Consider the following 14222-nt stretch of genomic DNA (forward strand, 5'->3'; position numbering starts at 1 on the left):
TCGTTAGGTGCCAGTAGCCTCGGCACATCCTGTAATGCAATCCCTGCCTGATTATCTGTTGGTGTTAATGCTGCATTGAGAGAATCGCGGAGGAAAAGTAAAGCAGAGCAATACACTGCAAATGCAAAGAGATTTCTCTTAAATGCAGAGCTGGATAATTTTCTTGCACTTAATTGCATCTCCTGAGACGCTGTTGCAGGTTAAGGTTTCAAGGCAATATTTAATAATGTTTTGACTGCTTTTTCACATACAGAGTCACTGTTTCATTCTTTCGTCTTCTCACCTGGTTCCACTCTTTTTTTTGGTCTTCACACAGAAAATAGATGAAGAGAATGAGGCAAACTTGCTAGCAGTTCTCACTGAGACACTGGACAGCATCCCTGTGGATGAGGATGGATTGCCTTCATTTGATGCACTGACAGATGGAGATGTGACCAATGAACATGACGCCAGCCCTTCCCCGATGCCCGACGGCACCCCGCCACCCCAGGAGGCAGAAGAGCCGTCTCTAGTAAGAACCCTTCCTACTGTTTAACAGGAACTGGATGTGTCTCTGGCTACCCACTGCATGGGTATGATGTAGTCACAGTAAGGTCTGGACTTTTCACATAGACTGAAAAGGAAAATCAAGTAAAGAACTGAAACTTAAGTGGGGAAGAAAACACACCAATCAATCATAACATGACTAATAAAGGAATCTACTAAAAAGTAGATTGAAGAGATTATTTTTTAATTTCTTTTGCTAATGACTGACACTTTTGCTTATTATTCTGTTCAAATAAGTCAGGAGAATATTTTTTAATTCGCGTTACATTTCTTGAGGCTCTTTGCTGTATATGTTTAGACTTCACTTTGGTGATCTGTAAAGAAATGCCCATTGAGTCTGGCGCACTGCAGGGCTAATTTTGTGCCTTTAACGCTCATTTGACCAGTAAGCACCAGCTTAGCACTAATCAGGGCAAATCTGAATCTTGGGTGAGGATGTGAATGAAACCTTACACGCATTTTGTTCTGTAAAGAGAGTTTGAGACAGGATTCTATTTCTGGTGAAAGTAATTTATCCCTGACTTCTGCAATAGCAGAGTCAGATACAAGCATCCATTATTCTGTTCAAGTTAACTTCTCTGTTTAGATCAGAGACTTGTTCTGTTGAACAGATCGCTGAGAATTTTGCTTTGCCTTGGATTTAGAAATCCAAGGCCCCTGCCATTTCTGCTTGCCCTGCAGTATACTGCAGTAAAATGGAAAGAAAGGAAGTTTGTTGCCAAGCCTCAGAAGAAAATAGAATCTGTTTGCTCTGGGGAGTATTGAGCCCTTCCTTCTGTTTTAATGCACTTTACTTGCTGAAATTGTAGTAGCTAGTTTCAAGCAACGATACAAAAAATTTAGACAGGTAATTTTAATCCATAAAGATGCATAACTTTACTTTTTTCCTTCCACCTCCTTTTCTCTATGTGTTTGTAGCTCAAGAAGCTCTTGCTGGCTCCAGCCAACACTCAGCTAAATTACAATGAATGCAGTGGTCTCAGCACACAAAACCATGCAAATACAAATCACAGGATCAGGACAAGCCCTGTGGTTGTTAAGGTACAAATTTAATCTTTGTAATAATGGGGGAAAAAGAGAAAGAAAAAATGTAACATGTCTTTTATGCTTTCAGCAATCAAGTAAGCAGTAGATCTGTATGTGTGGTATTAATCTGCCTACTATCCATCAACTGCTTCAAAAAATGTGAACAGATTATAGACTGGGTTCCAGAAAATCACCTGAGCTCCTTTATGCTCTGAATATTTCATTTTTGCTTTTTCTCTTGGCAGAGTTCAGCTGTAGTCCCACCGTCTGTTACTCTTGCCTACTTTATTGATACACACAGTAGTAGGGGGTGCAATAAAATTTGTTGATGGGCTGGTGTTGTTTATGAGTGACTCCAGGATGCAAGACTGCCATTTTACCAGCTGTCTGGGCTAAGAAAAATTGCACTGGATTCTTGGCAAAAGATGTATATCAGCCATTAATTGGAAAGAATGGTGTCTCTGACATAATTCTGTTAGCAGGCAGTATTAAACAATGTTTGTCTTGCCATTCACTGTAACTGAAAACGGAGCATTTAGGGGTACTTAAGAGAGTTGTGAATACTGGGCTCAAGCAATCAGCAGCAAATTAAGGTTTAAACCAGCTTATTTTTTTGTTCACAGTAAAGGCGCTGTAGGGTCTTGTTAGTTACATGTTGCTGAGTAGGAACATTGAAATGTTGGAGGAATGAAATAAAAAAGCTGCATAAATGTCATTTAGGAATTTCAATGTAATTTTCTTTTCTTGTTCTGCAAACAATTATTCACAGCTCATAGATCTAGTACACTTAGACTGAACACTTCATTGAAAATCTCATCTCTTTAGAAAACCTATATCCATTCTGATAAGGTTCAGTTCACTAATTTTAGCTTTTTTTTTCTTTTTTTTCCTTTTTTTCTTAATGCTCTGTTTTTAAGACTGAGAATTCGTGGAGCAATAAAGCGAAGAGCATTTGTCAACAACAGAAGCCACAAAGACGTCCCTGCTCTGAACTTCTCAAATATCTGACTACGAATGATGACCCTCCTCAGAACAAACCAGCAGAGAACAGGAACAGCAGCAAAGAGAAATGCACCTCCAAAAGGAAGCCCCATCTGCAGTCTCAGACAAATCACCTGCAAGGTAGGTGCAGGAGCACAGAGCATAGTTTTGGTTTTGGAGGGAAGCTGAGATACAATGCTTGTGAATACCCTCATACCTCTTCTGTTCCTTGGGTTATTATTGTAAACCCAGCATCTCTTTCTTCTGTATAGAGAGAGTTTTAAAACAGTACAATGAAGTTAGAGTTAGCCAGGTTTAACTTTTGAAGTTTTAATCCTGTCTCTGTCGCCCTCAATCTCAGAAAAGGAACCTCAGAAGAAAAAAAAAAGTTAACAAATGCTACATGTCAGTATATCAAGCGAGTTGGAGATATTTATTCACAGAGTACTGTACCACTAAGAAATCATTATACCCCTAAACAAGCTGGGCAGGCTGGTTCATTAGTGAGCTTCTTTCTTTTTGCCAGTGTAAAACCGAAGGCATTGTTAACCTGCCACATCGTCCTTAAGAGACAATAAATAGCGTTCTCACTGCTACAGAATAAGCAATAAATGTGTCATTCCTGTTAAAGCAGGAATGCTGGTTTGTAATTTTATTTTGCAAATAGTTGGAAGTTTAGCAACCATCCCGATCTTTCTCTCTCTTTAGATTCTTTATGGCCAAACCTAAACACTTGTGTTGACTTTTAATACCCTCCAATGCGTAAAGAACTGGGCTATATTACTTGCTTCAATGACAGAGAAGCAAGAACTTAGAGGCTCCTCTTTCGCTCCACTCCTCTCCTGCCTGTTTTCCCAAGATAAAGAAGAACTGTAAAAGCTTATGAGCCCAAAGGGAGCTTATTTAAAGTTACTCTTGCTTTAAAATACATCTATGGATATACTTGTCTGGAATTGAAAAAGCCGAATACTTATCTCAGTAACATTGGTGCAAATCCTGGATGACTCCTCTGAAGCCGATGGAAGTCATCCAGCTGCAACAGAGATCAGTATATAACACACTACATGTTGCCTTGGAGTTTGTAAAGTGAGAATTCTGAACTGCATATGTATTTTTTCCTCCTCTTCTCACTTCTCCCTGCTTTTTCAGCCTCCATCAAGTCTATTCTTTCACTCTTTGTTAGGAGGTATAAGCAAACTTAACAAAATTATCTTTCCTCCCCATCACTAAATGCCCTGCTCACAGCAGTGTGTTCTGACATCTATCGTATAGCTTTCTCCATTGTGGTTTCAAATTCTCTGAACAGTGTTTCTTGTAAGAAAGAAATCCAGCTGCCCCTAGAGATTCTTGAATGCCAACTGCCACTCCTTCTGGCTAATCTCAGCAGACTGCTTCAGAGCAAAATCCTGATTGAAGCATTCATCTCAAACCTGGATCTTGTACTGCAAGGGTTGTGGAACCAAGCATAGGCCTGCCAGACACAACCCAGTGCTTTACTAACACTGCTAGGTGCATATCACATGTAAGATATCTTAAACACACATGTATGTTATACACAGGTGTGTGTGCACATGTACATAATTACTGATTACAAAATCTTGCTGTTGGATCAGAGCTGCATTTTTTCCCAAATTGTACAGATTTTATGCAAAGAAACAAAGTAAAGTGGGTTGTGACAACAGTGTAAAGGGAGAAGTTAGGAAAGTCCTAAAAGGACATGCAGCCAACTCATCAGTGATTAACAAATGACAGTGTCTTCTGTGATATTGCAGGTGAAATTATAGGCAGAGAAATTATTCTCTTTTTTTAATTCCTGCAGTTTTATTTACAGACTTCTGAAATGTTTTTTCATCAAATTTGTCTCACACTCATATATGACTTCAGTGTCAATGAATGTGCATATAATACAAGTACAAGAATATAATGCTTTCAGCTTGGACAGACTTTTTTGTGCAGAACTGACCTTGCAGATTCGAGTGCTATTCACGGATGTACAGTCATTTCTTTATACATTTAATCAAAACTAAAAATATTGTCTCCTTCTGTTTTAAAAGATAATCAGGACCTAATATTTTCTTTCAAAGTTAGGGAAAGCTCATGAAAGAGAAGTAAAATGATATTTTCCTTTAGGGTTATTGTTGCAAACATATTGCAAACCCATGGGAATGTCCACAAACCCATTCATGCCAAAGATCATCTGTGGTTTTACACTGAAATTTGCCCATGAGGAAATTTAGTTATTTTGAACCTGAATGTTTTCAATTTACAGAAACAAGCAACTTCATGTGAACTCTTTTAAATACAAATAAAACACACTATGATAGACCTTAAAAATTGAATAAACAGTCACCGTGGAAAATGGTATTGGCTAAACATTTACAGTGTCAGTGGCTGTAAATGAGGATGGAATCCTGTTTGGTCAAGCCCGTGCCTAACAATAAGAAAAATTAATGATGTTTTTGGTATATGAATTTCTCAGTGAGAGGGCTAAACAATATCTGCCTAAGTGAATACAGAGGAGTGTGAGATGATGCTTGGGTGCTGTGTTGTAGTGTTTCAGATTTTATACATCTATTTATTTGGATCTGCCTCTCTATATGAGAGCTAGAAGGAGGCTTTTTAGAAGCTTAAATAACTCTAATACATTCAGCTTTCATAGAAAGGCCATAGAAAGGGTAAGTGTATGTAGTTTTTGTTCTCTGAAAAACAGTAGGAGCATTTGTTTGTGCAGACTTTCTTCCTGAGCCTTTTGGTAAGGTCTGTTCTTTTTAGCCAGTTTTACCTCAAGGTAGGCGCTGGCAACATAGTATCCTAGTCACAACATTAGTATCCTAGTTGTGTATAAAGTACTTGCGAAGTTGTGTCATCTTACAGATGGTCTTATGGAAATCTTTTTTATGCACAAATCGCTGGCGGTGCTGGATCAGACACTTAAGCCGTTTTGGTGCATTTCCTCACTTTGGCAGTGAATTCTGAGGAAGGTGAACCTAAGGTGAACACCTGAGTTTCCATTTCTAACTTTCAGATGGGGAGGAGGAGGAACAATATGCAGCTCTTGAGAATTGAGTTAATTTTTAAAAAATGTAATATTACTCCAGGAATGCTCTAGAGCTTATAAAAGTAATCAATTTGCATATAAAATCCTTTAATGTCGATGGGAGCTCCAAGCCTGGAATGAATGCGAAATACGCAGTAGTGACACTCTGGACAAAAGATCTGCAGTGCAGAAGTGTTCAAGGGGAACATTTTGTCTTAAGTAATTAATTTGCAGAAGAGATCCCCTGCTGTTTTTCTTGGTACAATGCTCTCTGCATTTAAGCATCAATCTAACTTCTGAAAAGTAAAATTTGCAAGTAATATTATTTTTAATTTTGAACGTTTTTTCTGGCAATTAGAAGAATCTTAGTTGTATTGCAGTATTCTAGTTCTTGGCTTGCTTTGGGAAAATACAAGCTTGCATGAATAAAAGCTACAAAGACTTGTATTTTTATAGCTAGAGCTTTGTTTTTTTGTGTATGTTGGGATTGTAGTGCTGAGAGCGTCAGCCCCATTTTTAACCATCTGTGAGTGAATCCATGGCTTGTCATAGTTTGCAGGATAATTTGCAGAAATTTGGACTATAGCAAGTTGCACTCCAGCCTCATAAAACAACCTATTCTCAGTGCTACATATAAAATTGTATACTGTAGAAGTAAAATTAACTGAATATTCATAACGTTCTGTTAGTTTGTAGTTATTCTGCTGCTCTTGTTTCCAAATAAAATGTAGAGTGTATTCTAAATTAAATCTAGGAGAAAATAAAATTTTCACGGTGCATCCTGTGGATTTCTTCATTGATTTTTAACATGTACCACTCTTCTTCTGAAAGGTTCTTGGCATTTGTGCTGTGTGCTGTATTTCAGAGGTGCAGTAATTGCTGTAAATCATTGTTGAAATTTAGTTACCCTTTTTGTGCCAGTGCTAAGGAATGAGGATGTGACTCCCCATTTATCCGAAGTATACAGAAATGGCTATTGAACAATCAGAACCCAGCCCTAACTGACTAATAGGGGTTTCCATCACAAAAATAAAAGACAACTTTTTGGTATATGTTATGGAGTGCTTAAATATTCCATAATCGTTTTCTTTTTTCCCCTTAGCCAAACCAACAAGTTTATCACTTCCGTTGACGCCTGAGTCTCCAAAGTAAGTAGTAAAAAGTGCAAACATTTATAAAAGGGAGGGGAATCTAATACATTTTGGCTACAGCAACTCCATTTCAGCTTGTTTTTATAAATGTGCCCTGTCTTCCAGTGATCCCAAGGGTTCCCCATTTGAGAACAAGACTATTGAACAAACCTTAAGTGTGGAACTCTCTGGAACTGCAGGTGAGAAATGGGTAGAGTTAGCTTTTCCTTTAAGCACGGTTTGGTGTGTGTTTGTTCATTTCAATATACAACACATACACTGAGATCTTACAGAGGTCTCCAGGAGATTAATTTCAGAGCAGTTTGCGTTGACTTTTTATCCAGTTGCCTGAGAGGGAATGTGTTTGAAAATATTGCTCCAAACCTACACAAGAGCGCATAATTTCTAGAAAAATATGAATGAAACCATTTATCTGTTATACTTCCCCATTTCCCCATAGATTTGTGTACTGCTGAGCACCATCTTTCAAAGACAAACCCCACAGCAGAGTGTAATCGATGTTACAGATGGAAAAGTTATGTCATCCAGTCTGTCTCCAGGCCAGTCTAGGGCTGTACGTGACTGCATGTTTCAGTGCTTTGTCAATTCTAGATTAATATGTCACAAATAACAGCTTTCTGCTCTGCCACTGAAAAACTATTCCATAGCTAAAAGGTAATTTTTTAAAATTGATATTCATTTTATGTTCTTACTTTCTCTTTATTTCTCCCATTAGCACACTTCACACCACCTCTTTTCTGTCCTCCTCCTCCTGTCTGGCCCCCAGTGTTTGTACCTTTGGAAGATGTGTAGATTTTTTATCATGTGCAGCTTCAGTTGATGTGTCATCCATTACACTCATTTAATTCATCTGCTCTTTCCACAAAAGTTCTTCAGATCTCAGATCCGTCTTATTGCCTTTCTCTGACCTCTCTTTTGCCTCTGTTTTCCTGACGTGTCCAGAACTGAGCACAGGAACACATGCTGAGCTCCACCTGAGCTACTGCCAAGAATGTTTTCTTTCTCAGTTGTGTAATACTGAAAAATAAATGCTCAGCATGTGTTTCTCACAGGGGCATATATATAATATATATATCATATTATATATATGATATATAATTATCTATCTATACATATATATATAATATATATCAGTTTGTGTATGTACCTTGGGCAGTTGCTTTCACTGCCCATCATGTCACTTTTTCAGAAACTTCATTAATTCAGCATTAAAACATGCACGCTTTCCTCTGACATGTCCTGAAAATCTGCGCTCTTAATCATTCCTCTAGTGACAAAATGCAACATCCTTGCAACACACCTTCCTTTTGCAAAACTGATACAGACATGGCAAAATTCACAGCATGCAGCAGGATAATCCAATTCAGTGCCAACAAGCCTGAAGCATGAAGAAGTCTTTTTTTGTCATTACTGGAGAGCAAATCTGCATGAAAGTGCATGTTTGGAGGCACACTGGTGAGTCAGTGCTTAGTGCTACCAGCTGGAAGGGGCAGATGAGGTGACGATAGCAGAGTTGTTCAGGCAGCGGTTGAGGTCACTGAAGGGAACAGTATTTTCTTCCAGACAGAAAGACAGCAGCCTGCTCTTCACATCAGCTGGCTGGATAGAACCTGGGAGCTAATCTAACCTCTTGACAGTCCTCTGGTCTCAAGAATGGCAATGGAAATGGGCTGGGTGTTAGTGAGTTCATTTCCATGTGTCTGCTGTGCGTGGGGGAGGCAATGAAGCGACTGTGTTGTTGTTTTAGATAGTATAACAAGGAAATGCAGCAAATTAAAAGATGCATCAGAGGCTGTGAAATAAAAACAGCATTATCCTATGAAAATACGAAATTATACCCCCTGGAAATAAATCTAGCTAGAAAATTAACTGATGATAATGAAGTACAGGAATTGTTGGAGCACATGCAGCCAGGGAGTTTGGGCAGTGTTTACAAGCAGTGTAGTTGATGGTGGCTGCTGGACTTCATGTTGCACTTGCTCTGCTCTTCAAAATACCTGGTGAGAAGGTTTCAGGAGTTTGCCATTCATCACTTGACAGGTGTATTAATCTCTGTCTTCACATATACATAGATTTTATTTTTGTATGTGTATATAAATATATAAAAAGATGAGTGATTGTGCATGAATTTCTCTTCAAGTCATTTATTTGGATTGCAATAGTGTTTTTTGTCATGAGTTTACTTGTGCTGGAAGCAGACATAACAGAAACAACCTCTAGTACTGAAGGACTTAAAAAGTATGTGAGTAAATACAGGAAAAGCTGGGACCCGTTTCAGTAAAAACAACAACAAAAGAATAAAATAGTGGCAGTAGCAATTAATAATATCTTGGAGTTCTTTAGTGAGGCCCTAGCAATTCCAAATTATATCCAGGTAGCCGCATTGTTCATTGTCCTTATACAGGGCAACTTACACTGTATACTGTTATTTACAGTGGAGTTGCCTTGATCTTACTGATGAATTAAAATTGCACTATCGAAGCACAAAATATTTTAATATAAATAGCAGCTCCCTTGTTCTCCGCTGAAAACAGCACTGGTTCCCTCACTGACGAATTAACTATAGAGAAGAAAAATAAATAAGCGCATTTCCTGCTCTAACCATCAGTCTTTGTCATGTATACATTTTAGATTCACATACCTAAAGTCAAACTGAATCCATTCCCTTGCCAATGCCATAACTTGCTTTAGAATGGCTTTGTTAGTACTTGTGAGTGTGACTATGTCCTCCTTAAAACCATCAAAACTTTTGTCAAATATCTGTCAAATGATAAAGAACAAATATCTTTTAAAGTTTTTTCAAGGCAGAATGTATAAGAATGTACAAATTCTTTTAGCGCCCTTTTAATGTCTTGTGATGAACAAATAAGTCTATCTAAAATCAGTACTGCAAGCTAGTTTCCAGTGCTATTTTGTGGAAAATGGATCAGAACGTCATGACTTGGAGATGATGATAAAGTAGTGATAAAATTTCTGCATAAGGTGAGTCTTATTCTGAGTAAGAGCCTTCATCTGTTTTTCTGCAGCTAGCTGCAGTGCAAGCACTTTGCTAAGAAGCCATGGGCTGGAACATCTCTGATATCTTCCAGGGACATGGGAGGTTTTTGTGTTACTCTTTTCTCTTTGGAACATGTCAGGTTGAAGAGATACCTGCAGACACAGTAGGACAACTCACCTCTAGAAGTTACGGTGTTTCTCTTGAGAATTGAGGGCTCCTCCAGAAGATAAATAGCATGGTTTTTTGCCCTCTTAGTTCTCTCAATGCCTTTTTAAGCCTTCATTCCTAAATACCCAAAGACATAATATAAATGCATTAAGTGAGTTTACATGCCTGAGATTTTACTACCATACAAGCAGCAATCAATAACTGGAAGTCTATTTCCACCTTCCTGTCTTCAACAGGTGTCTTAGTGAAAAGTCTCTCGTTAAGATCTTTATAATTTACCTGAATATAAAACTCCAATCTCTCTTGGGTGCAAAATTTGATCTCTTCAAAAAGATGGTGTAAAAGGCAATATGAACATGATTGGCTCGCACAGTGATTTGGAATTCATGAGCATCCTTGAGGATACTTAAACCCTGCTATTTGCCCACCTCTAGATCTGAGTTACTTCTTAGTTGTCAGAACAAATACTTCAGATCTATCATATAGGAACTTCTTTGACCTCAGAATGATTTCTGATCAAATGAGAGATGCAGAGAGTTGTCTGGGGGAATAAGATCTTGTGAATTATTAGATATTTTCAGGAGTCTGTATTTATTCTCTGCAGCACTGACAACAAGATTAAACTGAATACTAAACAAGCATGTAGTTTTTTATTATATGATGGCTATTTAATTTTATTATATTTTCCTGGCTTCTGCAATCTTATGCCACACAAAAACTCTGATTTTTTTTTTTTTTACTGAATTGAGCTGTTACCATGTGTTCAGTGTTTTTAGTGGCCTTAAATAGTGTTTCCCTTGACAGTCTGTTTCCAGACTTTAAAAGTATGAAAGAAATCATTTTCCATGCCTCTCAAAAGCTCAGTGCACATATAGGAAGGTTGCACAGCTGTGTTCGCCCAAAAATACTCATTCCCCCCACCAAAGCACAACAAACATCATCAAGTGTTTAAATGCCTACAGTTACAGTCGAATTTTAGGAAGATTGGTGTCTGGTTAAAACCTCATTGCAAATGAGTCCTGAAAAGTCAAGATGTCACTTTTTACGCAAACGCAATTCCCTAGTTTCTGATTATCGACTTAGCTGAGCTAAATGAGTTAACTAAGGTGGCTGTTTTTTAGTGCACTTTTGGTATGCATCACAAGTACCTGCACTCTCCCAGAAACTCTATTGAAAGAAGTCACTCAGGGAGGTAGTGGGGCCAGCATACATGGGAACGCCTTTTGTTGCACCGACACAGAGAAGACAGTGCTGGGTTGGCAGCAGGAGTCACAAATTGTTAGGACTATTTTTGAGCACAAGATGAGTGAGTTCACACTATCCAGACAGAGCAAGGCAAAGTGCAAACGTACCATTTACTGAAGCCGTTCAATTAAACAAAAGTCCCTACAAAGAAAATGGTTTTATAGCATGTCATGAAAAAATACTTGCCTTTTACTTTAAAAAGAAAAAAGACTGTTTAAGGGGGGTGATTGTAGAGTATGTACCACTTCTAACAGATTTGCTGTGCAGAAGTACATAAGTGTGACTGATGTAGAGGTACTTGTTTATTATAGAGCACATTTCAATGCAGTAATCATAAATATTGCTAAGGTTGTGCTCTGTTGAAATATGACCTACATACTCTTGATTGTTTGTGTTACGTGATTTGTCTGACACCCATTACATTCTGGGTAATGGCAGCCATTTGTTGCTGTGCACAGCAGGCTCTTTTGACAAAAGAAAATAGGCAGCAATAAAAAAGCTATAGTCTGAATTACATTCTGCACAGTGCTGCACTGCTGAGAGTTTGTGCAAGTGTGTTAACAATGCTCTGAACTGCCTCTTGTCAGCCTTCAGCCCGTAATGGCCATCTGTCCTTCCATAAATCTGTCAAAACCTGCTAAGTTCAAGAGAGCACAGAATATACCTTGTACTGTCAACGCTAAAATGTACACTTTTGCAGAGAAATTGGTGTGTATGAAATAAAGGTTATCGAATACTGTAACACTTGATTTAGGAGCATGGCCTGAAGTGAAGATTAGCAGTGATTAGTGTAACGATGAGCAGAAGTGACACCAGTGAGCAAGTGTGCAGCCTTGCCATTTTCTCAAAGTTCACATTTTGGGCACTGGTCATGGGATGTGCTGAAGGCAGACTCTATAGCACCGACTTAAACAAGAACCAATTCAAAACCTTACTCCCCCTTCATCCCCCAGTGGAAGTTTGTTCAAAAGTTAACTGAACATTTTTCGACTTGTATCTGTTTATACTTGCTTGTGCGCTTCCTGCTTCTGCTGAAAACCAGGAAAAGAGCCAAAATGCCACGAGGAAGTCCTTTCTTAGGATGTCCCCAGCACAGTTTTGCCAGCAAAAGAAGTGCCAGTAAATTTGGCTCAGTCTGTACTTTTGGAAGGGTTTTTTTGTTGTTATTTTTTCCCCTCCCATCTAAAGACTGTTGGACTCCTCATTGAGCTTCTGGAAACTGTTATGTTCTGAGTATTATTTGCTTTCTGTCAGGGCTATCTTTAAAGAAATGGGAATGGAAACAATATTTTGTTTTGAATATTAGATTATGTCCTGGGTTTCTTGTACTGAAATTTTCATGTGTGCAGATATTTGAGACATTTATTGTGGAGTGGTTGAATTTTATAAGGATGGGCTGGAATTAATATTGTCCTACTTCATTCTTTCTTTAAAAACACATCTGAAAATTCAGTAACTAACCCCAGGTCATTTCTGAGGCTGTACTATTTCATAACTAAAAGTGCTGATTCTTGGTTGGTTTGTTTTATTTTGTTTTTTATTTAGAAAACAATCCTTACTTACTCAAATATTGAATGTCACTTTAGATTTTTAACCCAGAAATGATTACTGAAGAATTTGGAAGAGGCCTGATCATTTTGCTGGAAATTTGTTTGGGAAACAGAAATATTTGTTAGTAAGGAGGTAGATAAGGTGTGAAATCTGTGCTGCTGAATTAGATGAGTTTTTGGGAAGGAAATGAAAATTGAGGACAAATTAGAGGAAATAGTTGATGACTTAGCACAAAACCTTTTCAATTTTAAATTCATATTTGGGATAACTAGACTTACAGTACCTTTGCTTCAATTTCTCTGACTTTGGTGGCGTTAGGCAAAGTCTTTACATAACCATGTAACCATTTTTTCCAAGTGCTCAGACAAAATTAGTCTTCTTTCTCACAACTGCTACTCATGTCTTAGCACTCATATCGGGTGTTTGGTTTTTTTTCTGAAACAAATTCATTGCAGACAATGCAGTGGGACTCCCAGTCTCCATTTCTGATCCTTAGGGAGCACTGTGCATTGATGAACGTTTTTTTTTCTCTACAGCAAAACACTATAAAATATGTTCCACTTGCATTGATCTGCTGAGCTCCATTGTATGGTTAAAAAGACAAAACTCTGCAGCCATGTTTGAAACATTCATTTCTTGGAAGTGTCTGCACTCTTTTCATTCTTGCTGTGAAAGTCATGGAAAGCTCATTGCTTGGGCTAGAAAAGGAAATCTTGGACAGCATTGTTCAGTGTACTGTTATTCTGCACAGGGTTATTCTTTATAAAGTCTGAAGAACTTCTATGATTTATACATGAATTATTGGAAGGTGTTGCTTTGGTTTGCAGGTTTTACTAGAATGGGCTGCAGTCCTTCCTGCAATTTCATCTCACTGTAGTGATGTAATGTACTACAGTTGTGTGAAAAATCCTGGTAGCTAGTGATATTGTTAATCTTGAAATTCTTATCAGTTTCATATCTACTCCTTATTTCATGACACTAATATTTTGTTCTAGATGCAATGGTTCATTACAATTGTACTAGCCTCATTGTTCACTTAGGTTTCAGTTGCAGAACTACATTTCAGGCAAAATGTATTAGTTTTACTTACAAGAATGTATTATACGTAGATTAGCAATGGTTTACTAAGTTAATGAACTGTGTAGACAAAGAGTCATTGCAGTCAAGTTGCAGAGTTGCTGTACTTCCTTACATTCAAGTTTTGTGTACTGCACAAGTTGCTTTGGTAGTGCTCATTTATTTTTCTTGGACTTCCTTTCATTCAGGTTTTTGTCTGCTAATTTCCTTAGATGTTTGACTGTGCCAGTCCTTTACTTTTCATTTTTGTATCAAAATCTTTTTGATTTTTATCAGAAAAGTCTTTTGATTTTTATCTCTTGATCTTTTCTATCAGAGTCTGCAGAGAGGCGGGTATCATAAAAGAAGAGGAGGGGCAGAAAGGATGTTGAAGATTAATGGCCATGCATTAGTACTGTTGCTATTGTCACCAGAACTTTGGTGTCTCAAACCCTAAACACTC

The 14222-nt window shown here is 37.9% G+C and overlaps 1 protein-coding gene across 3 annotated transcripts in view; it reads left to right on the top strand.

The window, feature by feature from the left end:
- PPARGC1A (PPARG coactivator 1 alpha) overlaps positions 1–14222 on the top strand; it is a 345221-nt gene that overhangs the window by 313128 nt on the left and 17871 nt on the right. For all 3 annotated transcript variants that reach the window (XM_048942000.1, XM_048942002.1, XM_048942001.1), the window contains exons 3-7: positions 317–511; positions 1465–1587; positions 2490–2694; positions 6693–6738; positions 6847–6920. In XM_048942000.1, coding sequence (XP_048797957.1) covers positions 317–511; positions 1465–1587; positions 2490–2694; positions 6693–6738; positions 6847–6920 — 643 coding nt within the window. The remainder of the gene's footprint in view (positions 1–316; positions 512–1464; positions 1588–2489; positions 2695–6692; positions 6739–6846; positions 6921–14222) is intronic.

This window comes from Lagopus muta, chromosome 4 (genome assembly GCF_023343835.1).
Source record: "Lagopus muta isolate bLagMut1 chromosome 4, bLagMut1 primary, whole genome shotgun sequence".
Taxonomy (NCBI): domain Eukaryota; kingdom Metazoa; phylum Chordata; class Aves; order Galliformes; family Phasianidae; genus Lagopus; species Lagopus muta.